The sequence below is a fragment of the Phodopus roborovskii genome, unplaced genomic scaffold (genome assembly GCF_943737965.1).
Source record: "Phodopus roborovskii unplaced genomic scaffold, PHOROB, whole genome shotgun sequence".
In the NCBI taxonomy this organism is placed as follows: domain Eukaryota; kingdom Metazoa; phylum Chordata; class Mammalia; order Rodentia; family Cricetidae; genus Phodopus; species Phodopus roborovskii.
The window spans coordinates 10,033,477-10,060,323 of NW_026126576.1; the positions used below are offsets into that span (position 1 = coordinate 10,033,477).

Consider the following 26,847-nt stretch of genomic DNA (forward strand, 5'->3'; position numbering starts at 1 on the left):
GCAAATATGTAGTGAAAGCGCTGTATTTTTTGACTTGAGGTATTGAACACATCCACAAAGAATGCTTTGTTACTGGATCTAATTTTTTAAATAGCAACTTAATTGCTGGCATCAATTGCCAGCTGTTTGCTGCAGGTTGCTGAAGGTAGTCAAGATTGCGCTTCAGTTCTTGATTCTGTTGAATCTTGCATTTATAAAGATGTATCATCTGCCATATTTTCCAAGTGGACTGTGCTCATTATCAGAGATTTGCTGGAAAAAAATCTTTTATACATGCACAGGATAAACATGTTCAGATGTGTGCTTTGCTTTAAGTAGGCCATTTGCCTTAAGTAGGTCTATCTTCCTCAGACCTTTCTCTCTCATGTCCTTATGAAACTCCCTTTATCACTGGCATATCTAAATTACTAGCTTCTCAGCTCCAAGACACTTTCAATAAGAAGAGCTTCCTGCTCCATTCTTAACTCTTCACTTTTTCTGTCATCCCCTTCCCTGTGGAATTAGGAAAAGGTCCTTGCAGATTTGGGCTATTAAGTAGGAGAGGCCCCATATATCAAGTCTCTAAATGTTCTGTCATCTTGGGAATTATTTATTGAAACCCATTACCTGTATGACTTCATGGTTCTTTTTCGATGGTTTGTCTGAAAAAAATAGACTCTTTCTAGAAAAGAAATAGCTTTCTTTGTCATGAAAGGGGAGTTGGGGATAGTTGAATACAATATTTGAAGGAAAAGAGGAAGGAAGGTTGCTGATAGAACTTTGGTTGATCAGGGAAATTGCTCTATAAAATAGACTTGAAGGAACAGTGCACACAAACATGATTTCATTAAGGAGAGAATACCCATGTATTAACTTCATCACACATAATCATTTACTGAGCTTCATGGAAATAATAAACATGGCTTACACACCCTTATAACTAAGTTTTTTTTTTTTCACAACCTCTCAGTTTTCCCAAGGACAGTGACTTCTTTAGCAGAGTTCATTTGTTTCTTTGTTTGGTTGTTTATTTTATTTTGTTTTGTTTTTTAGTCTTTAGAGACAGTAGTAGGCCCATAAACTTTAAGTAGTATTGGGAATAGTTGTATTTTATCTATATAATATTATAATTTGATTTGGGTTCTTAAGAAATTTTTGAAATACACTGAGCCATTGAAATATTTTTCAGTGTCAAGAGGCTTTGTGTGTGCAGTGTTCATACACATGTGAATACAGGTGAATACAGCCCTGTGAGTGGAGGCCAAATGTCTTTATTCCTTTGTGTCAGAGGTACCCACTGAATCTGGATCTATGTTAGTGACCAGTAAGCCCCAATGCTTTTCCTATCTGGGATAACATGCATCCAAGTTGTCACACATAATCCTGGGGATTTGAACTCATGTCTTAGTGATTGTACAGTAAGTGCTTTAGTCCATTGGTCCATCTGTCCAGCCCACACATTAAGTATTTAACCTTAAGATGTTACCTGTGTGTCTAATATCCTTTAAAACTAAATTTTAACCTAGTAATGAATGTATTAACTGCCTGCCTATTTATGTGAAGTAACAAGATTACAGAAAGAAAACTAAGGCATAGGACCTGTGGAGAGTGTTTGTGGAGGTGGGGTGACTGCGTGTGGAGCCAGTGTTTGATAAATGCTAAGAGAACTGACTGGACAACTTTGGAGAGCTATGATCTGGAAGGAACAGATCTGCCTACCACATACTGATGTTCAGAATGTCATACAAGGGATGTGTGGGAGCAGGGCTGATGGAGAGCATGTTCAGAATGTCATACAAGAAATGTGTGGGAGCAGGGCTGATGGAGAGCATGTTCAGAATGTCATACAAGGGATGTGTGGGAGCAGGGCTGATGGAGAGCATGTTCAGAATGTCATACAAGAAATGTGTGGGAACAGGGCTGATGGAGAGCATGTTTCACAAAGAAGAAGCCCGAAATTTCACCAAAACCTCAGGCATTCTTAGCAGCACATAGCTATAGCACAGAGCAGCAGAGTCCATGCACACCCTTCTGAAAATGGGAAGAGGAAATTTCATTTGGTTGTAGTGTGCATGAACAATTTGGAAGCCCAGGCAATCCCTCTTATACCTAAACAGCTGCAGCCTCTGGGCCCAGAATCTTGGCATACCACTGTGCCTGAGGAACTCAGTGTTTTAATCTTTCATCATATTTATTTTTATTGTGATGACCATTTATGGGGGAATAGCTACTGATCTCAATCTGTCACAGGAGTATTATATTTCCCTTACTAGATTGCTGTAATTTCCAACATTGAGCCCTTTAAAGACAGCATTAACTCACTATAGATTATGATAATAACACTGAAAATAATCACAAAGGCGACCACAGCCACCTCATTCATCAGCTGCTTACTCAGCAGCAGCAGTGATAAGTGTTTCAGAGATATTTTCACATCTAACCTTCTCAAGACTCAGATCACATTAAGGTGCTATCAATATGGCCCCGATTTTATTTTATTACCAAATGTATTGCTATTCTCTGTGCAGGAGTGTTTGCTTGCCCTGGAAGTATGCATGTACACCATGTTCATGCTAGTATCTACAAAGGTCAGAAGAAGTCATTGGATCCCCTGGGACTGTAGTCATAGATGTTTGTGAGCTGCCTGATTTGATGTTGAGAACTGAATCCAGATCTTCTGCAAACATAGGAAGTGCTCACAACCTCCCAGCTATCTCTCCAGCCCTATGACTCTCTTTTGCTGCAAACTAGAATCTGAGTGAGTTGACATTTTCTCAAGCTCTCTGCCTAGCCTACATGGAAACCGAGGTTTAAGCCACCTCAAACGACTAGAGCAGAGATGGAGGGCACAGCGTGTGTGGAGCCTGAGAAAGGCTGGATTGTGTGGCTGGTTTTATGATTCAGACTTTATGTCTTTCCGAAACAGGCAAAGGTGTGGAAGGCAGGTGATGTTCAGGACAGGGGAACCATTAGGCACTTCAGCTAAACCTTGACAATGGCATTCTATCATGACATAGGCAAGGATGAGGACATTCATCCTTCATTTCTCCTCTGAGAAAGACTTTGCAGCTAAGGTATTTCCTGGTATGAGGGAGGAAGCAAAGACAGCTTCATCTTGCAGTTCCCAAGGGACTGAGAATTGAAGAAGCAATACAACTGAAACCTGTTTTTCTCTGGCATCACTGGCAGTGCTGTTTGCTTTGTGGAAATCACTCCTGAACAGTAATTTACAGAATCTGTATAGTATGCTACCTTTATAGTTAATAATTAATATTGTCTTCTAGGCATTTCAGTTACGTGGGGTAGTGGTCCTCCTGTGATTCCAGCCTCTAATTCTCCTTATATATTATTTGCTCATTCCCGTACTTTCAAACGTATTAGCATGAATGTAAACTTCTTGAGGGAAAAAAAGACATTTTGATAAGTAAGCTGGAAAAAAAAAATCCCTAATTATAACAACTCTTTAGTGGAAAGTGCAAGGAAAATCACTTAACTGTGGATGTGTCCTATCGTGTTTGTGTCCCTTCTGGTAGTACACAGGACAGGATAATAGAAGCAACGAAAACTATGGGGAAACCTGGGCTTATGACACCTTCTTACCTCTCACTTGATGATACTCATCTTGACCATTTTAATACACTTCTCTGGAATAATTTTTGTACTCAACATTTTGTATCAATTCAATTAACTTTTAGAAGCTACAGCCACCCAACAGTAGCACTTAGCAATTTGAAAGTTCTCGATAAGCTGAGTACCTTTCGTGTCCAGTGCCCAAATGAATACACTTAGTTTTTCTCCTGGGTCTATTTGTCCATGTTTCCTTTTTTATTGCCCATTGTTTCTAAAGGTCCTTGAATTTGTTTACTAAACTATTCCTTCACTCACTATCTACTCTAGTGTCCTAAGAGTATACTATACAAAAGTCTATGCATGCCCTTAATAAGTTCTTTTCTTCTCATTATGAAAGTAATATTACTTGTTAAGATGCTTTAACATAAGTATATGGAATTATAAACAACAAAATATATTACCTTCCTCCCTCTTCTCCTCATACATCTTCATGATCTGGTAGATTTATGCTAAGATTATCCCAGGCCATAATTTCTCAGAAGAAAGGAATTCTAAATCTTGTATTAATGGAGACACAAATAACCTTGCATAAATTAAACCCCGAAATTTCCCAAATAAATTTTGGAGCCAAACATACCCTTAATACTACCCCCCTCTTCCTAGATTTGTTATAAAAACAAATAAAATAACAAAATTTAAGTAGATCAAGAAAAATACTTCCCTCCTCTGCCATGCGTTGCCCAGAGAATATTATAATTAACGCCATGATCATTGTCATTCTTCTACAGCCAGGCAGTTGCTTCTTGCTTGGTTGTTTTAGAGGGCTTTGTTGGAAGGAAGCTAGCCCTATGTCAAAACAGGTTAAACATCATCACTCTGTTCTCTTGTAAGCAGTGATGTGGGCGGGGGCAGCAGGGTCGCGCAATCACTGGGTGTTCTTCTGCTGGACTGAAATACCCACATTATACTGTGCTTTATTAAACTCGGGCCTTACAACAGAAAGCAAATTATCTCCAAGGGAACTTTGTCACCGGGGTGCCAGTTCAATACTGATGTCTCTTGCTGCCACAGAAGCTACATGGGAAGATCAATGATGGGTTTGCTTGCAATTGCCCTGGGACTGAGTCTCTTCGTGCTGGCCTGCATTTACATTTGCTATCCAAACATCCTTTTTGCCTTTCAGTAAGTGTAAAGCTGTCTTCCGTGTCTCTCAGCTCACTTAAATTGCACTTTACCCCCCAAACAATCTTAACCTTCTATAAATTGGTGGCGTTCATTCCTTCCCTGAGCTGGGGATGCTTAGATCTTTTAAGATTTACTATCTAAGCTTGGGCACATGCCACTTAAAGGGACGTAGAAGGGAAGTTGAGCTAATTCAAACCAGAGTATGGTGGTCTGAATGAGCATGGCCCCCAGCGGCTCACGTAGTTAAATGCTTGGTCCACCATTTGCGGAACTACTGGGGAAGGATGAGGAGGCATGGCCTTGTTAAAAGAAGTTTGTCACTGGGAAGGGCTTAGAGGTTTCAAAAGTCCCAAACGATTCCCAGTGTCACTCTCTCTGCCTCATGCTTGTGGCTCAACACATAGACTCTCAGTTACTGCTCAAGCACGAGTCTAACTGCCTGCTGACATACTGCCACCATGATGGTCATGACTCAACCTCTGAAACTCTAAGCCCCCCAAAAAATTCTTTTTATTCTATAACTTGTAGTGGGATATTCACTTTATTTCCTTCTGTGGCACTGACCACACCCATGGGGGGGTTAGAGCCAGGGGTGGAAGTGACCTGGGGAACTAAGTCAGAGGAGGCAGCAGGAGAGCACTCTCTGGCAAGCAGCACAGGGACAGGAGGACTTCTGGAGGAATCCTTGGAAGCAGGAACCTGTTGGTGATCACCTGTCTATGTTGTGAGTTATTTTTCCCTGAATAAACATCTGTTCGGCCTAATTGTTTATCCTGATCCTTATTAAACTGCGATAATAACTTACCATGATCATGAAGTCTTATCAGAGCAACAGAAAAGTAACTAAGACACACTGCAAATCCTTTTCATTGCCTTCAGAGGCAAATTTGGTGTTTTCTGCTGCCAGGTAGATATGTGGTATGTATTACCAAAGCTAATTATTCAACCCAGCTCCTATAACTTCTCAGAGGACACAAATCCAGGAGCTTCCTCCAAGTCCACATGTCACCTCTGTCAATCTCCCCTTGATTAGCTAAATGCACAAATCTTTATCTGTGGCTTCATTGCCAGCTCTCCCCCAGCCCAGTGTTCTATAAATCACATGGGTATTATACCCCATACTGTTCTCTAGGGCTACTGCTGCAAGGGCAGAAAAAGGCGCAGCCTTCCTCACTAGCTGCTCAGCTTCTTTCAGAGAAGCCCAGAAAACCAGAGGTCTCAACTGTGCTCTGCATCTCCATCACAGCTTCAGTGTGAACTGTCTTCCACGTGGTTAACCTTGCCCTACAGCTGGTAATGGGATTTGGAAAAGTCATCGAAACGTAGTAAATGGGGACTAATATGAGGAAGTAGGTCATTGTGGACAGGCCTTTGAGAGTTATGCATGTTCCCCATCCCCCCGGCTCTGCTCTTCCTGCTTCCTGTCTTCCTTATGGTAACAAAACACTTTTCTGACACTTGTTCCAACCACCCTGATTTCTCAGCCAAACATACAGAGCCATGTGACCTGTGAAACTATGAACCAAAACAAACCTTCCTGTCCTTCTCTAAGGTACTTTGTCATAGCAGCTGTGGTGGTTTGAAAGAAAATGGCCCTCCAAAGGAGTGGCACTATTACAGGGTGTGGCCTCACTGAACGAAGTATGTCACTGTTGTGGCAGACTTAAGGTCTCTTTCATTCATACTTCCCTCAGTGTGACTTTGTTGGCTGCAAGATCTAGGATTCTCAGCTACTGGCATGATGTCAGCCTGCATGCCACCATGCTTCCCATCATGATGATAATGGACTGAACCTCTGAAACTGTAAGCAAGCCACCCCAGTTAAATGTTTTCTTCATTAAAAAAAAAAAAAATTACCTTGGTCATGTTGTATCTTCACAGCAATAAAAACCCTAACCAAGACAGCAACAAAAGTAACTAAACAGCCTCCACTCTCTAAAATTATTGTAATTTGATATGAAAACAAATCTTAATTGGCCAGTCAAAAAAAGGGATAGAAATAGCTACACACATCAGCCAGGGGCTGCACTGCCATCCTGGGCAACTTTGCCAAGGCCACCTTTGATGCCATCTCTATAACCTACAGCTACCTGACCCCTGACCTCTGGAAAGAGACTGTGTTCACCAAGTCTCCTTATCAGGAATTCACTGACCAGCTTGCGAAAGCCCACACCAGAGTCTCTGTTCAGAGGACCCAGGCTCCCGCTGTTGCCACCACATAAGGGGTTTTATACAAGAAAAATAAAGTGAATTAAGTCTGTTAAAAATAAAGAAAGTAAGGAAGAAAGAAAGAAAGAAAGAAAGAAAGAAAGAAAGAAAGAAAGAAAGAAAGTCAGCTACTTTAATAAATTTAGTGAATTGAAGAATATAGTCAAGTCTCGGCCAAATCTTTTTTTTTTTCTTTTTTACCTGTGGAGATTAGAAAAAAACCAAATTATTTTTCTAGTATGCATATGGGTGTTCTGCCTGCATGTATGACTGTGTATTTCATGTATGCAGTTGTCCCTGGAGGTGAGAAGAGGGTGTTGAATCCCCTGGGGCTGGAGTTAACAGTTTATGAACTACTATGTGGGTGTTGGATTAAACCCCAGGTCCTCTGGCAAAGCAGCCTATGCTTTTAAGTGCTGAAGCATCTCTCCAGCCCTTTCCTGGAATGTTTTACTTTGTATTCCATCACTACATATTGCTCCATATTGGATTGGAATACAGCACAAAAGAGCAACCATTTAAACCTCTGCTGCTACTGGTGGGAGATGGTACAAGCAGCGAAACAATTGTGCACCAAGCATGTAAGCTGGAACCAGTCCTGTAAAAGCAAAATCCCCTCTTCAGTTCCTGCTTTACACCCTCCTCTAAGGACTATAAAGGGGTATAGAAGCTATGTCTTATTTAGGGTTTCTATTACTATGAAGAGACCCGATGACCACGGCAACTCTTACAAGGAAAATATTGAATTGAGGGGGCTTACCTACAGTTTCAGAGATGCAATCCATTATCATCATGGCTGGGAGCATGCAGGCAGATGTGGTGCTACAGGTATAGATGAGACTACTACATCTTGCAGGCATCAGGAAGTAGACTAAAACACTTGGTCATATCCTGAGCACAGGAAACCTCAAAGCCCACTCCCACAGTGACACACTTCCTCCAACAAGGCCACACCCCTTCCAACAAAGCCACTCCCTATGAGATTATGGGGGCCAATTACATTCAAATTTGTATAAGCCAGTTGATCACATAGTACCAACAGCTCTGGCATGTTTTTTGTTCGTTTGTTTTGTTTTGTTTTTTCTTTTGACAGATTGAATGATATATCCCTAAAAGACAAATTGACCCAGAACCCTGTCGTGTGGCCTTACATGGAAATGGTCATTACAAATGAATCAGATTATAATAAGGTCAGAACAGATCACATAATTCAATGATCAGGGTCATAGTGGGAGGGAAACTTGACTGCAGAAACATGCACAGGGGAAGGCAATGTGAAGGACAGATAGAAAAGATATCATGTGACATCAGAATCAGATCTGAGAGATGTCTCCATAAGCTAAAGGACAGCAAGCATGATCACCAGTCACCAGAAGCTAGAAAACAGGGACAGGTGGGCATCTAGTAGACCTAATTCCAACTGCCTGGAGTCATCAGGCTTTCCTGTAGAACTGCTCACAAAAATCAGTAATATCAGACTTTGGCCTCCTGAGGTGTGAAATGACAAGTCCCCACAGTGAAGCTACTTGGTGTATGAAACTTTGCAACAGCAATACTCTACTAAATCCCCTTCTGTCATAGTTTTCTGTCTGGTAAGTCTGCACAGAGCACTGAAGGCGGGGGACTGGTAGCTTTATGCCTGAAGGCTGCCCCAACTCCTGCTCCAGCTGTAGCACAGATGGTAGCAGTGGAAACTACAAGTTAACAATCTGAAGGACCTGCAGGAGCCAGGTAGGAACTTTAATGTTAAGTTCATCTGCTCCCAAAAGCCACTGTGCTTCTCCAGGCCATTGATGCCCTGAAGGCATGTGCTACCCATAACACCCTGTTTTCCCATTTGTCACAATTATCCCAGAATGGATTTTTACATGAAATACCTCAGTTATTTGAAGCAAGAGACTATTCAATACAAAATGAAGCATACATGTAGGGCTAGGCAACCTTTGCTCTGATCTTTACAATGAGTGCATGATTGACATACTCTCTGGTATTCCTCAAAAAAAAAAAAAGAGCATGAGGGACCCCTGGTTAAAAGGATGCATGACTAAACTGTAACTAAGGTATCACTGGTAGGCCATGGAGCTTGTACTTCGATCACATCTGGAACCAAGCCTCATGTGACAATGTCACCATCCCACCAGGTTTCCTGAGATGACAAGCAGCAATGCCGACCTGTTTGTGGAGTTTTATATTATGTATGTTACCTTTTCAGGAACACTAAGTCACCCTGGAATGCATAAATCCATTGTTTTGCTTTCACATGTTTAACTTTCAAACATGGTTTTTGGACTATATCACGTATAAAAGAGAGACAAAGATTGTTATAATCCCTTTCTATTTATTAAAATGATGTTATCTCTCCATAATTATCCCCTTTACAGAAGGAAAAGAAGCTTTCTACGTTGTAGTATAAAGAGACTTAATTACAAGGAAGTATTTCAAAGTGACTCATAGGCAAATGAGGATGCTCTCTCTCTAGCAGCAGGACATCCACGCACAACTGCTCATAAGAATTACAGGTCACCATTCTGGGATCTACCTTCCCTTTGGGTGATTGAATAGCGTGGAGTTGGCAGCTTTTGTCATCTGCTTCTAAAGACCCCCAAAAGAAAAGACTCAGCACTTTTAAAGGTCCCCTGTCCCCAGACTGTTTTTGATTTACAGGGCTAACAAGGTCAGCTCTTCAATGGCTGCAGCCCAGAGCATCAGACTAAGAAAGATTCAATTTATCTCATAATTCCAGATCTGTTTCTGTTCTCCCTGCATCTGAAACCTCTGGTGACAGGAGGGAGCAAACACTTCTGTGTGCTGCAGGTAATTTACTGTGTTGTGAATTAGATGACCTCTCCTCATGTAGGGACAATTGAGTTCTGTGTCACACCCTTGTTTTTATTACTTGATACTTTACCATCTTTGACTTTTCTCTGCTATTATCACAGAAGCCTGCTGGTAGGTCTGGACTGACCTATTCTAAGCCAGGGATGGATTTACATTTTTCAATCCTTTTTATCTGGTTCTATCACTATTCATAAGCCTTAGGAGGAACCCAGAGTTCAACATTAACCTCAGGGTCAATCAATAGCCTAAAACTGGAAAGCTCACATGAGATGGAACACAAAAGATTTCTGTAATCTCACTGAGAGGGGCTAGAGAGATGGCTGCATGGTCAAGGACACTTATTGCTCTTATATAAGAGCCCAGTTTATTTCCCATCATCCATATGGTGACTCCAAACCAACTGTAACTCCAGTTCCAGGGACCTAATGCCCTCTTCTGACCTCTGTAGTCACCAGACACACCCATGGTACACATAGATATATGCAGACAAAACTCTCATACACATAAATAAATAAATAAATAAATAAATAAATAAATAAATCTTTTTAAATTTTCAGGAAAATCAATATAGAATTAGTCTTTAAAGAACTTGATTATTGTTTTGTTTTGTTCTTTTTTGACAGTTACTGTGGCATTCAACTTAATAGGAAACAAGTGTCTAAATATATCAATATGAGTGTTATCTCAAAAGTTCTTTACGGTTGTTAAAATAGCACCTAAAATAAAAACTATTTCTTGGGTAGTAAAACAGTTCCATAAATCAGATATTAAGAATATGGTCCAGTCAGTAAAATTCCTGTCATAAAAGCATAGGGACTGAATTCATATCACATATAACCTTGCAAAAGTCAGATTGCATACATGAAACTTCTGTTGGGGAACCCAGTTGTAGAATGAAAGAAAGAGACAAACAGACCCCTCAAGCTCATTGCCTAGTCAATGTACCCAACTCTGGGGAGCTCTAATTTCACTGAGGAATACTGTGTCAAAAAGTCAGGTAGAAAACAATTGAAGAAGTCACTTGATATTGGCCTCTGACTTCTACACACATGTACACATATGAACAAGTACGTGTGTGTGCACGTGTGCATGTGCACACATGCGCACACGCATACACATACACACACAAATCTCAGAAAACAAATTTAAAGGAATAGGTCAATTTGTGAACCTAGAGCCTTTAAATGTATAAATAAATAGCTAAAAGTATATGACACAGCCATATATGGGTCAGTTTTCGCCACCATCAATACTATGTGACTATTTTACCATGACGAGCATTCATCAGTCAGCTCACAGTACATTCTGGAGAGGCCGCCACCACAGTCTCACTGGCAGGAGCCCATCCCCTGCCTGCCACTCTCATATCTACTATCATCTAGACAAGTTCAGAAATTTCTTGAAGAGATTTCATTCTTCCATTTTTATGGTCTGAAAACTCCATTTCTGGTATCTTAAATTATTGGTTCACTATCATGGGTTCCTAAGCTCTTGGCATTAGGCATGAACAGAATACGAAGCTCAACATTGGCATAAGGTGCTGGCCTCTCCATCTTTGCTTCTCTCATCCTCTCTGCTTGATTTCCTTAAGAATCACTTTCTTCCCTTGGCAGGTGAAGTTCTAGTTTTCTATTTCCCAATTTTGACAATTCTGCAGAAGAAGGTTGTCTCCTCAGTAGACTTTGCTTTTGGTGGCATATCTACCCTTAAATCAACCACTGAAGAGAACAGAGTCCTCTTGTCAGCCAGGCCTGGCCCCTGCTCTTCTTAAAGTGGTGGTTATGAAAACAACTTCCTCATAAGAAAAGTAATGGCTATTCCATTCATAAAAATGGATGGTCTACAACATGGTGACATTATTTCCAGATGTATTGTCCTGTTTAAAGTAGCATTACATTTATTGAGAGCTTAACTATGTGAATGAAAGCTGTTTTGCTAAGTTTTTCTGGAGAGATGTGAGGAATATTCTTACTCCAGACTGGGCACCAAAAATAGTCAAACAAACAAACAAACAAACAAACAAACAAAAAGATGCCTCAGAAGGTCAACTTGGCAAAGCAATGTGCTCACTGGAACTTCTTAAAGGGGTGTTAGGGAGGGGTTGCTTACAGGTGCGAGGACTCAAAAGCATAGTGTCATCAAAAAGTTCATCCTGAGTGGGTGCCACCTCAAGAAAGCTGCAATCCAAGAGCTGTATGCATGATTTGTAGTGAGGCTGTATGCATGATTTGTAGCGAGGCTGTACACATCCAAGAGTATCTTCTCCAAGAAGCTGGACTGTTCAGGGTTTCTTGCCCAGGGAGCTGTTTCTTGCTTCTTTAATCGTAGGGCAGAGCTCTATGAATCCTGTAAGTTTCAGATCTTTCTTTCGTACTTGTTCACCTTCTGAGTCTCATGAGCCTCCTTCCTTCTTCCAGGAGAGAATATTCCAATTAGCAAGGAATTGTCACATGATAAAGGTTTACTTTCTGGGGGTGGTTATTAAGTATCCATGAATGGAACTCATATTTCATCATTATTCTGTGACAATTTATTATCACCAGTATTCTTTGTTAAAAGGTAAAACTACTCACCAGTTGTCTTAATGTGAGCAGTCCCTTTAGATACTTGAAATTATGGGTCTGTGATGGATGTAGAGCACCACAACAAGAACAATTGGTTGATTCTCCCATTGGGTTCACTTGATGCGCCACACATTTTCTAAATACCGCAAAATTTACCAATGACCTGCAAGACACATCTTTTATCAGTCTGTTTGCTCAAATAAGAAAATGCAAATACAGAGATACAGCTTTACTCAAAATGACACAGCTTACGAATAGGAATGAGAGTCGATCTTAGGTTCATAATTTGTCTTCTTCGTCACTGAACTATATTGTAAGAGAGCCATTCAGAGTATATAAGATTGCCCCCTAATGTGGATTGCATGAAAGAAGGATCAACAGTCATAGCAAGTCATGATTTAGTGAAGGTTACTCAAGTTGTCCTACCTGCAAATGATTTCCTTCACTGGCATCCCCTCACACGAATTCTAACATCCCAAGTCTTTTGTTTTTCTTCTTGTACTTCTTTGTAAATAACAGTGGGATGGGTAAAATACAGAATGGAAACCAATGCCAGGCACTGAGATAACAATTTGGCTTAGACCAGTTCTCAACTAGAAGTAAAGTTTGCCGTCTCCTCAGGGACAGGGCCCCTCCAGCCTTTTTGATTGTCAGAACATAGTGGGGTAAGAGGGGGCCTAAAAGAACCCTAGTGTTCTTCTTGGTGTCCTTCCCAAGTACTAAGAATATCTAGTCCAAAATATCAGTTCTGAAAAGGTTGAGCTGCTCTGTCTGAGCATAAATAATGTGGTAAACTTGACACACTTGACATGTATCAAGGTCAGCCTAGGGCCCAAGTAATTCCCTGGGAACTCCTCTGCCCACTCCCTGATCCATAGATCTGCATAGTATAGTTTAATTTTGGCAATAGTTTTAGGATTTTGGAACTACACCGATACTGTTTTAATTGAAACAATCTATTAATAGACCTTTGTGCATCGAAAGTATCCCTCTGAGTGTTTACTATGTCCCAGGCTCATCTACCTCATGTTAGACGAACTCACATCCAAAATATGAATGCCACCCTGTTTACTGAGTTATTGTATGCCGACATTTCTCAATTTCCAGCAAATTGTCTCATAAATAGGAACATGATTAAGTCCTTACAAGCTATTTTTGTTATTATTGAGGTAATTAAGATGTGATTGTCGTTCTACTTTTGTCAGTACATCTGCTCTCTGGTAAATAAGGAATCAAATACTGCTTGGTGAGGAACTGTGCATGCCTCCAAGAGTGAGTGAGCAGAAGGCCTCCTGCCTGCATCTTTGTGTTTTCACCCAAGGCTTGGATTTAGCTGAAGCAAGCATACTTTTTAAAACCAAGGCTTTGAGGAATTTTATTCCAGGAAGTAAAACCTGTGTATAAAACTAATAGGAACTTCATCATTCTTTACTACATTTTTTGTACGTGGTCTTTTTCTCTGACGTTTTCACACATGTATGTTACCCTATTACCCTTTTCCCCAACTCCAAATTCTCCATCTTTCTGCCTTCATGTCCTGTGTATATGGCTCAATGAGTTTCATTAAGATTGTTTGCAGGAGTATGAGTAAAGGCTTATTTAGAAGAGCATGGGGACCTTATTGGTGCCTGGATCACAAAAGAAATTATCCCTCTCTCCCACATCAACCATTGACTGAGTACAAATCCACAGGGAATGGCCTCTCTTCCATGGCAGGTATTGACAGACTATACCTTATATAGAGCTTGTGTAGATACATTACCTGACTATAGCATGATCTTCTAATGAAGCTTAAGCTTTATTGGTTTTAGTTCCTACATCTTTCTTTGCCTGGGTGACTTAGAAACAGAAGTATCCAATGACCAGCTCATTTTTTTCTTTGTGTTGCAAATAGGTCCTGTGCTTAGTGTTCAGGCTGCTTCCTCTTGTCTGATTCTAAAACTCATTAAGACCAGGGCCATTGCTGAGGGCAAGTTTTGGTTAGACTGAAAAAACTGTGCTTTAATTGAGTCTCCATAGATTTTGTGAGTTATAAATCGTAAAACATACAAGTACCAAGGCAGCCCTTTCAGCCCAGCTGCCAGGAGCTACTACAACAAAATGACTATGGTTCTAACATGGCTTTTTAGCCTCCACAGGGAATCTATCTTAGCCCAGAAGTCACTGTCCCTGAGTCCAGGCCTCCAGAAGAAAGCAACTCAGCCACAGACACCTTCCATTGGTACAAACCTTCCAACCTTTTAGCTGCTTCACTGTACCATCTCTATTGATTTGAGAAGACTCAGTTTATTTCTAGGACCAGTGTGACTAAAGGCCATTAGAAGCATACAGAGCAGAAAACTCTGTGTGTGTGTGTGTGTGTGTGTGTGTGTGTGTGTGTGTGTGCGTGCGTGTGCGTGCGCGTGTGTGTAAGAGAGATAGAGAGGGGGAGCGAAGGAAGGAGGGAGAGAGAGAGGGAGAGAGAGAGGGAGAGGGAGAGTGTGCTCATGAGAGTGTGAGGGGTGTGGTGTGCTTGTGGAAGCCAGGGATAAACCTTTATCATTCTTCACCTTCTGGCCTACTTATTTTCTAAGACAAGGTTTCTTATTCACTTGGATCTCATTGGGCAAGCTAGACTGTCTGACCACTAAGTGTCAGGCATCACCTACCTACCTCTGCCTTTCCACTGCTAGGATTATAAACTCATGCCTCCTGACCCAATTATTTTCACATGGGTTCTGGGAATGAAACTCAGATCTTCACTGGGCCATGGCAAGCATTTCACAAATTAAGCTATCTCCTCAATGGCCTTTTCTAATTTTTCATTAGCAGTTTTAAAAATTAATGGTGTTATTTAAAGTTTCCTTTTGCATTGTATCATCAGAGTTATCACAGAAAGAGAATGGCTACAACCATTCTAATGGCTACAACCAATCTAATAATCATAATTCTTATTCTAACCAAAGTTTGTTTTTAGCAAGAAAAATAGTGAAAGCATTAAACACATAACACATCCCAGTCATGTTTATGCATATGTAAACAAACTTCCTAAAAACAGACAAGGCTGTCAAATGATGTAACTATGATTTATAATGTGAAAGGCAACAGAATGACAGAAATCATTTCTCATGAAATAAACTTCACAACATTTTTCTTATTTGCTTTGCTTTCAGAATTACCATTTCTGAAGATGGAAACCTCAGAATCATCAATGTGACTAAATCAGATGCTGGAAGTTACACCTGTATTGCCACTAACCATTTCGGAACTGCCAGCAGTACTGGGAATGTGATTGTGAAAGGTAATGGCTAACCCAAAGAACTCACATGTCTTCAATTCTAATAATAGAATCTATAGACATGGCAGTGTTCATATTAATATGTATAGATATCACTGTTGCTAGATTAATTCATCACAGCAAGCATGATATGATTAACAATTCTTTGAGAACCATTGGTAATGAATATGATTGAAAGGCTATCTTATTTCAGCATCATCCAATACAATTTGAGAATTACAGCCATTGTGTCTATTATAGTATTGTAACAAATGTTATCTGCAGTCCTTTAATTAAATTTCTTTCAAGTCTCTATAGGTTTGAAATTCATGTCTAGGAATCCTGTGCTAACAAATTAAAAACCCATGATTCAAGTACTATTTTTAGCAAACATTGTTTAAACAAAGACACCAGCAGTTTCACAAAGAGCTGCCCTGGGTATTCAGAGATATGGATATGGCTTCTCTAAGTAATAAAGGGTTTTGATCACCTCTGTGCTATGCTTTAGTCACCCAACCATCCCTGTCAGTTTTAAGGATATAAAATGTCCTTCATTTCTTAGTCTGGGCGTTTTATATTTCATGACTGAAAGTCCTTTATGCTCTTAGCACAGCAGATGATGGGAAACTGTCCCAACACCAGGTTGACAGCATTGCTGGAAGTGTTGAGAATTATAAAGGATGAGATCTTAATTTACATCCCATTTGAATTTCTATCACCTTGTGTATTGTACAGTCAGTCTTCGAATTTTTCAGTTGCAGGAAACTTGGTAGTTCTTTGAATAATAAAAATAGCACTCACTGTGAGACTTGTTGGAGGTCACCACAAATGGATGGACATAAGCCCAGAAATCTAACTCCAAGTTCTCCCTGGTTCTACAAGAAAAATTTGAGGCCATTTCTCTCCTGCTGGTGTGCAATGTATTCTGATGAGTCATTTCATATTCTTTCTTACTGACCTATTTGTCGCTTCCTCTCTGAAGTAAGGCAGCCTAAGGCAAGCAAAAATATTCAAAAAGAATATTTACCTCAATTATAACTTAAGCATGAAGTTAAAAAATCATCTAATTATATGTCAGGGTCATTGGAAGTTGACAATCTCAAAAAATCTTTTTATCAGCAATTTATTTCTCTGTACAGATGGAGAATTAGAAGCCAAAGAGAGTTTGTTAGAGGCAGATCCAACTCTTTTGGTTTATTAATTATTCTCTAGACCAGAAGAATATGCATATGACTGTGAGTTCACTTTGTTGCACAGGGCAAAGGAAAAGGGGCATGCCTAATATTTATAGCATAGAGTTCCAGCTAGAACTGTTGTTAATGTATGGCTATGTCAGATCCAGAGGAAACATAGGACCAAGATAGAGAGCCCAAGTTCTCAGAGATAGTTAGTAATCAAGCTCAGGCCTATTAGGATGGCATCTCACTTATACAACATAAGTGAATTCCAGAACACTGTGTTAAATTATGATGACCAAGATTATTATGACCAAGATTAAAGTCAAAGAGATGTGCCCAAGTGCCATTTCTTCCACTTACTAACTCTATGACCTTGGATATGATTAGTAGCCTATTTGGAAATAATAACCCTGCTGGCCTCTTGGTATGGTTTCCATGGCTGTGGTGACCCACATTAAGTAATAAGCACCAGTGCCTGGAAATAGTGGTGGTTGTTATTGTTATGGACAATATGTTATTCATATTATAGTAAAACGGCTAAGCATACATTCTAAATTATTGAACACTTAATACAGTTTCTAATTCAGTAGAATAATTAGAAAAGGAAAGTGAGGTGGAGGTTACAGATACACATAGAAATCATATTTCCCTGATGCACTGTGGAGAGTAAGGTATTTTTTCATCAGAATTCATATGGTGTGGTGCCAGCAGAAAGATAGAGAAACTATTCCCAACTGACTGTATAGTTCTCTGCTGCCATCGTGTTTGCCACGCCAGAATACAGCTTCTAGATACACCATGATGAAGTGTACATATCAAGGCCATCTCATATTTGGCATAGATATAAATATTGCTGAGGTAATACCTTTTACTTTTCTTCACAAATTAAATAATTTATTTCTTGCCATCTAATAAGATGGGAACAGTAATTACTCAAATGTAGTACAAGAGTTCCAGGGACTTCATAGTTTAATGTCTTTAATTTTAGTAATTATGTGTTTCAGTGTATATTAGGAAAACAGTAGTTTTCTATCAATAGTAATGAATTAAAAATCACGGGTAAAATACATTCAATTAAGTCACCATACATGAGAGAATTAAGTATGCATTGTTTCATGAGGATATGCCAAATTAGTGGATAGGGTATATGTATGGCTGAAGATGGGGACTATACCTCCTGAGCCAGTTGGAGAGAATTCAAGTTGATTTTTTAGAAGAACAAATGGTAGGATTAGGATAGCCTGCCTATGGTGAATCAAGGTGTGTGTGTAGAGCATTCTAACTACAAGTACTGGACTGGTGGACTCTTGCAATTATAAAAAGGACCTGTGTTCAGTCCCCAGAACACAGGTTTTAAGTGCAAGACCCTGGTGACATACACTTGTAATTCCCAGGAGGGGAAAACCTGGGCCCCCAACCAGCTGGTTCAGCCTACTTGGCACGGTATTATCTCAAGAAAACAAGATGGACAGCTTCCAGAGAACAGCACAGGATGTCTTCCCCTGACCTTCACATGCATGTCCTGTATAATGTGCATGCCCACCTGCACACACATGTATACCCTGCACACATATAAACCTGTATATACAAGAACATGCACACACACACACACACACACACACACACACACACGTAAAAAAAAAACTACAAATTTCTGTATGCTTATAATACTAGTACTTAGGTGGCTGAGACAGGATGGTCAGTGTCAAGGTTAGTCTTGATTATACAGAGAGTTTGAGGCTAGCCTGAACTACAAGAGACACTGTCTCAGGAAACATAAAAAGGAAAAAAATTCCTAAGACTTTCAGAAAAATAAGAAGAAGAGGAAGGCCTGGGAGAGGAGGAACATGGAAGTATGAAGAGAAGGAGGCAGATGCTCATGTGTGAACAATAAGGTCAGAGTGTCCAAGCCAAGGACCACTTGCCCAGTCAGAGATCATGTGCTTCAGTGGTCTCTCTAAACTTGGTCACTGGCACTCAGCCATAATCAACTTCTCCACCAAGTCCTTCTGATTCTTGTATTGTTGTGATGCAGGGGTGGGGATATGAACTTATATTGATTAGTGGGATGATAGAAGATAAAAAGCCTGTTACTTTAAGTAAGGTCCAAGGTGATTAGGAAGCTCTAGTGTTTGTCAGTAGTTGAGTCTGATTTCCCTTGATATTAAGTGGCAGTGTCCATGTGTAATGGGGACTTCTGTGCTGCTAAGTCTCTACCAAGGACGTTCACATAAACTGAGTGAGAAATCTTCTTGATAAAGCATAATAAAGGCAGAGGAAAACACTCTGAACTCAGCATGAACTATGCCAACTACTCAATCCCACATCAAATACTCAAGCCCACACCTTCAGTACAACTTAGCCTGGAATATGACATATTTCTGTATTTTAATTCACTTTCCAGATCTACAAAGAGACTGATTTATCAGAAGTTGCTCTCTAACCTTAAAGTGTGCTTGTGTTCGTTTTGATCTCTTCATATGTCTGGGATTAGAACTCTGGGAAGGTCAAACATCAGAACGCATTTTCCCCTAACCTTTTTACAATAATTGTGTCATTAACCACTCTTTTAAATTAAATTCTCTTACTCACTACCTCTGGCCCAGTTATTTGGAGAGAAGCTGAAGGTAGATATTTTCAGACATCGGGTCAGTAAGTAGGGAAGGCAAAGGGGACACATCCTCTACATGAGACAGGAGGATTAAAATTCATCCCTGGCAAGTATCCATCTAGAGGATGACTATTCCACTTATGCATGAACAGGCTTCCAGACTGTGGGATGCTGATAGGTACCCAGGAGATCCTTGATTATCCTCCTACCTTCTACATTTTTCTGACTTTATTTTTGATACTACTTATAGCATATTTTGAATTTGGTTGCTATTTAAGCAAGAACAATTCTCAAGTCAGACTTCCAAGTCCCTTTACCTTTAAGTAAAGATGTGCATTTATGTCAGTGTTACTAAGAGCTATAAGAAGGGCCAGCTACCTTTACATGATATGCATTCATGTCAATGTTACTGATAGCTCCAAGAAGGGCCAGCTCCCTTTACGGTATGCATTTATGACTGTCAGTGTTCTTAAGATCTACAAGAAAGGCAAGCAACCTTTACATGCAGGACTGGACACACTAATTCATTTTTAACTTCATACCAGAGGTAACTGTGTGCTGTTTTACATGGCAGATGTTTTAGCTTGATGGGAGATGTCATTCTGTAAATATGTTTCTCATACTGGTTAATGAATAAAGCACTGTTGGCCAATAGGAAAGATAGGTGGGACTAGGAGAAAAGGTAGATTCGAGGAAATAGTAGGGAGGAGTCAGCATGGGGAGACTGGAGAGAGCAAAACACCAGCCTGCTCTCCGGTAAGATGAGATCACGTGGAAATACTTAGATTAATAGAAATGGGTTAATACTTCAAACAGAGCTAGCTGATAAGAAACAAGTAACTGGCCAACAGCATTATACCTAATACAGTGTCTCTGTGTGTTATGTTGGGCTGGCGCAGCGGTGGGTCCAGGTCGGCAGGAAAAACCTTACTCGTTACATTAGCTACACAGGTTTTTTATGACAATTATTTTTGTCACAGGCCTAAAGCAGAGCACCTGCAAATGTTTGGCTTGGCTGTGGATGGACAAGATAACCATGGTAATAACAGTGCTATCTTCTATTGAGCACCTCCAGGGCTGTGCATGAAATGCAAGCTCTTAAGCCATGGTAGTGATTAACACGGTTATCTTATCCAACTACCTCTAAAGCGGCCTTGTGTAACTGTGGTTACTGGTTTCATTCGATGCTTCTGACAGGCATCCTTCTACCAATGATGGACTTTGTCCATGCCACCTAGCAAATAAAAATCAGATATTGTGTTACATGGGAACACAGGTCTCCTGGGCCTTATGCCTAACCTTCTGCATCTGCACATCTAGGGATAAGACATGGAAAACAAACTTCATGTTAAATGACCACTTTAACCGATCTTTATGCTAACCTGAGCTAGAAAATGTTTGACTAGTGGGCTGTATGCAGCCATCTGCCTGTTTTTGTGTACCCCAAAGCTAAGAATAGCAGTCATATGTTTGACGTGGTGCAGAAAGAAAAATTATATTTTTGAATGTAGAAATTTTATGAAATTGATATATCAATCTCCATAAATAAAGTATACTTAGAAATCAAGCAGACCATTAGTTTACATAACTGTGCTTTTAAACTGTAGCAAGAATGTAGAGTTGCTAAAACACAAACTTTGATTCTTGGCCTATGAGGCGTTAAATATTTATTATCCAAGCCTTTGAATGTATGTGGATATTTTCTTTGGATCATTTTTCCTTAAGTAGCCCTTCAAATCTTGGAGTGAGTCATACTGTAACTCAACCATATACAGTTCTGCTTGCACCTCATGCTAACCTTGCATGCTGGAAATTCTCTTTGTTGACCAGCTAAAATTGGTAGAGAGATTTCCTACCCAGGACATTACTCTCACTACAGAGTCAGTAGAGTGAACCTCATAGTTTGGATATATGTTGAAAATACAGAGAGGCAACAGGTAATTAACTGTCATAGGATGAAAACTTTGGCCAGTCACCAAACAATGGATTCAGCTTAGTTCTAGAGGATTTGTGGAGCTTCATATAGTTACAACAAGAAATAGTAGGCTAGGAAGACCCTACAATGTGAAGGACACTCACTGTGTCCTTTAACACACAAACCTCCCACTGTGACCAGGCTCGTTCAGCCTAGCTTCTGCCTTGCTCTTTTCTCAGGCTGTTCCTGTACTCATGGGTTGACATACTAACTTTTGAGATAGGCACACATAAAAGTTTAACATAATTTCACCTGAATGCTGTGTTCTTCTTCTTTAATTCATTACATAGAATCACGTTCACAATAAGACAAAAATTAACTTTTACTTCAAGGAGCTGATAGAAATGAAGTTGTCTGTAGGCCTTCACTCAGACCCATATACTCTGAAGGAAAAGTTAATTTCACATTCATTTCCAACCCTGCACACTGAAGATGCTCCAGTGATTGAGTGAACATTCAATTGATTGCTTCCTTGCCAGACCAAGTGATCATTGTTCATATCATTGAAAGTTCAGCAATGTTTAGAAACAGCAGCTTCCTCAAGTGTGTGTGTGTGTGTGTGTGTGTGTGTGTGTGTGTGTGTGTGTGTGTGTGTGTATAGGTATATGTTTATGTATAATCATATGAATATACACACATATATAACACAGAAAAGAAAAAAAGAAAATTTCTTCCCAGTACCGTAGGTTGCTCCAATGTATGCTATGTAAAATTAATCTTGTGTGTTAACTTAATGGGACATCAAGAAATTTCAACCATCTCCTATACAGAGAGATGGGTGGAAAATAAACTCTTTTCAGCTGGAACCATTTTTGGAGGAAATGTATTTGAAGCAGCCTATATATTACCTGTAAAATTATCCAAGATTTTGTTCAGATTTGACTGGGGATCAATCAGAAATCAGTAATCAGCAATGACGTTTAGCTGCTAACACACAACAAAAGCTTTTAACATTAGACCTGTATAACATAATACATTTTGACCTAATTAAATGTCTTCCACTGGAACCAATTATTTCTAGGCAATAATTAAGGGCCTTCCTAATAGGATTAACACAATTTATGACCCAAGGCACCTAAAGTAGGAAGGAAAAGTTTGTTGGTTATAAATGCTAAATACTAATTATGATAGATCCTTCTATAGGACAGTGGCCAGGACATATCATTAGTAGATTCTACTAGCATCTAAAATAGAAAAAAAAAAAGTGCAGACAGTTGTACCTCATGTTCTGCCCATGTTCACAGTAGCTTGACATATTTGGAAACCTAAAGGCACAGGACATAATGATTCCTCTGACATACATAGGGACCTTGACAATAGTAAAATAGATTTCACAGACCATGTGACTTTAGAAGTACCAGGTATAACATGGTGGTTCCTTCTTTTAGCCAAATTTCTCATGAAAGAGACTTTGTAGCAGTAAGATTTAAGTTTATAAAGGTTGCACTCCATGAGAACCTTCCCCACCCTTGGGATATGCTTAGCCTATGAGGAAAACAGCATCGCTTCACTCGTATTTCTTCATACTTACTCTATTCTCTCTTTGGCCCATTAGCATCTGGGCCAAAGCTAAGCATCACCATCAAACCCATATTTTGGCATAGTAGACACAGTGAGCTAGCCAATTTGTAAGGCTGCATCATTCTCATCACTCATAATCACCTAAATACATTTAAGCATTCAACTAATTTCATGTAAGATAAGCAAAAGATAACAATAGCTCTGTTGATGATCATGAACAGAAAAAGCTACACAGACACCTGGGATGTTATTGACATTCATCCAGAATAGTCATATGGATAATAGAGTTTATAAAATATCATCATCACTGTGGACCAGAAATTCCATTTCTGGGCACTTACACTGGAACAAGACACAAACAGATGCTCTGAAAGTGCAAAGTAAAAAAGAACAACAAAAGTCATTTTGAAGATTAACAGTGCATGAGGTATTATTTAATTCATGTATTATGGCTAAATGCCAACTTGGAAATATAAAATTATGCCATATAACTTGTAACCAGAAAATATATGTACAACATAAACTACAGGAAAGAAGACCCTGAGTGTTCTTATGTGAACGTTTTTTAGAAGTGTTACTCATGTCTTTTTGTATAGAACTTTAAATACATATTCTTAAAGGAAAATGGTGAAGATATATGAAGATAAATTGAAAAGTAAAATTCTAGAAATATGTATTGGTAAATTGTTGCCATAATTCTGAAACATTGCAAATATGAATGGTCAGATCAGAACTCCATACTGCAGCTGACATCATCTGGACACCAGTTCTGAATTTTCTATTTCTCACTCTTGTATTTCTCACCACTTTGGTATTTAACCCGTTCCATGCAAATGCTTTCTTCTGTGGTTAAAAAAAAAGTAAGATAAAACAATAGATTGCTTTTCCTTAATGAACATTTACTAGTTAGAATTGGCCAAACAAACAAACAAACAAAGGCACCCCAATGTGACTCTCAAACTTCATTAAATGTGAAACACATAATTAATTTCTTTTCCAGCCACTCAAAGACACTTGTGTTGTACTGATTCTGTTTAATTGAACTTATTACCACATGCAGATAATAAGAAATATATTGAAGATATCCATCTGGCTTGCATGGGAAAACTCACTTTTCATTCATGACTGTCACAGGCGATACTAATTGCCTCATTTCAGTTGGTTTACAATCAGTATGATTTAGCTATTAATGCAATAAAATTCTTACTGGAGAGGAAGTTGATATTAAAAGCATAGATCTCTGACCTACCTCTGCTACCAATTCTGCACACATCCTCCGCATTATTAAAGTTATATATTTTTAAGCACATAAATAAAAATCCATCTCTTTCCCATGTACATCTTTTTACATTACATCAGTCATTTTTCCACGGAGCTATTTCTCTACCCAAGGAGAGGCATGCTTTATGTTGGGCTCTTCAGTTCATTAAATGTTTACTTCCTTCCTTAGCGGAAATGCATTTCAAGTGGCTAATTGTTTAATAAATAAAAACAGGAGCAAAATTAGCCACCCTATCTCCTGCTGCTAGTCTGGACTTCATGTGGTTTCTTGCTTTATCAGATTGGCAGTTTTCATGGGCACATGATGTCTCAGGAGCAGGGGGCACGTGAGGTGTGTATCCATGTATTAAATAACAGCTCTCCTTTTGTTAGAGAGGTGGCTCCATGGATAGAGGGTTGTAACACCTGCTCCTAACTCTGAAAGAGAAGGGAAAGGAAATGTGTCCTAATAATTCACAAGTAACTCTACCATTCCTTTTGTGGTGTTCGTTATCTTCACCAGTGGCAAGAAGGGTATGACTCTCCCAAAGAAGCAGCCTCACCGAACCATGATTGAATTTCTCTGGCTGTCATAGGCAATCAGATTTTAGAAAAACACCCAAAAGACTTTAGGCCTTGAGGTTAAATAGAGAATCTGACCAAGATGAAAGCAAGTTAATTAACATTTCCATCATCTCTCTGTGATTTACTTTAGCAGGGGCCATTTCCAGGAGGTTAAAATGGTTTTCTCTGTTATTCATCCATTTGAGGAGCTGAAAGTAGGATCCTGGGATCAGGGTGTGAGAGAGGAAGTGGGGGCAGAACATTGAGAGCAGTGTGACTTTTCCCCTGGCCTTCTCACAGGTCTATAATAAGTGTGCAAAAAATGCAAGACATGTTATTAAATGAAGATTAACAACATCCACTTTGAAGGTTTTCCAAACTGGAAACATGTAAGCTGTCATCTACCCTCTTCAGAAGTTTTTCAGAACAGGAAAAGCTTGGATTCTACTTTGTCAGCTATGATGCATAGGGCATAACCACCAGTGCCTTCTTCTCCATATATAATCCTACCTCTGCTGTCCCTGATGCAATGATTGTCTGCTTCCATTGGCTTTGCATACAGTGTAGAAAAAACATTTGATCAGTGTGATATTTGTCTCAGCTTTCCTTAATGAATGAGAATGAATGAGACAAAGAATATTTAAGAATAATGACCAGGCTGGGCTGTGGTGGCTCATGCTTTTAATCCCAGCACTTGGGAGGCAGGGGCAGGTGGATCTCTATGAGGTCAAGGCCAGCCTATTCTATAGAACAAGCCTCAGGATGCCCCAGGCTGTTACACAGAGAAACCCTGTCTCTAACAAACAAAAACAAAAACAAAGAAAGAATAATGACCAGTATTGTTGCTGAACAGTTCCAATATGAGGATAACCAGATATACAGTGTCCAGTCATCTCCTTCATAGATAACTATGAACCACCATCACAAGCATCAGAACAGTATGGGAGCTTTTAAATAAACATACAGTCCCTGACTGTTCCCCAGACCCACATAGCCAAAAGGTCCATTTTCCTTCTTAACTTGGTTCCCAGAGAATGTCCTTGAGCAAAATCTGCAAGGCTAGAAGCTAATGATATATAGATAGATGATAAGCATAGGCGGGTGTATTCAAAGAGCATGGAGAGTTACTTTTCTCATTGCTACAAAAGCATACCAGACAAAAGCAACCTAAGGACTCATGAGTTTATTTTGGCTCACAGTTTGATGGTACAGTCCACCATAGATGAAAGCCATGGCAGCAAGAGCTTCAGATGGCAGGGTCACATTGTATCCATGGGAAGCAGAGATAGATAAATGCTTCAGGTCAGTTTGCCTTCTCCTTTGATTTAGTCTGGTGCACCAATCTACAGATAGATAGTGCCCATATTTAGAATGGACCTTCCCTCCCCAATAACCCAATGTGTTCATCTCTGTCATACATGCCCAGAGGTTTGACTATAAGGTGATTCTAGATCTCCTGAAGTTGATAAGCCATATCAACATCCTAGCATACAAGGGACATAGAAGAAGGAGAATAAGAACTAGCAAAGGGAGGAAAGGTGAAAACTAATCAAAAGATCAGTGTAATTCACAATGTGAACAAAAGTAGAAGTAGAGACTAGACGTGGCTCAGAAGTGAAGAGCATTTGATCTGTAATCATGAGGACTGGAGTTCCTTTGTATCCAAGTACCAATACAACAAGCTGGATGTTCTCCCAAACACATATACCCTCAACTCCAAGCTGGGGAGGGGCAGGAAGGTTACTGAGGCTTACTAGTTTCCTGATTAGCAGAGAAAACATTTGCCTCAGGTTCAGGGAAATATCCTGAATCAGAAGACTAGATAGAAAACACTACACATCCTACTTTGGCCTTCATGCACATGCACAGGTATAGACACACTAATATGTTCATTTTCAAGAACTCATGTACAGAAATAAATGTCTGTTGTATATAGTAGGGTCTGGAGAGATGGCTCAGCAGTTACAAGAACTTGCAGCTTTGGCAGAACACCCAAATTTGATTTTCAGCACCCATGTCAAGTAGATTCCAACAGCCTATAAAACAAGCTCCAGGGAATCTGATAACTATTCTGGACTGCACAGGCACCTGAACTCATTCATGTGTACAAGCTTACACACATACACACAAATGTTTAA

General features: G+C 39.7%; 1 protein-coding gene across 2 annotated transcripts in view; it reads left to right on the forward strand.

Moving 5' to 3' along the window:
* Cntn4 (contactin 4) overlaps positions 1 to 26,847 on the forward strand; it is a 729,371-nt gene that overhangs the window by 633,492 nt on the left and 69,032 nt on the right. For both annotated transcript variants that reach the window (XM_051203477.1, XM_051203478.1), the window contains exon 12: positions 15,497 to 15,624. In XM_051203477.1, the coding sequence (XP_051059434.1) occupies positions 15,497 to 15,624 (128 nt within the window). The remainder of the gene's footprint in view (positions 1 to 15,496; positions 15,625 to 26,847) is intronic.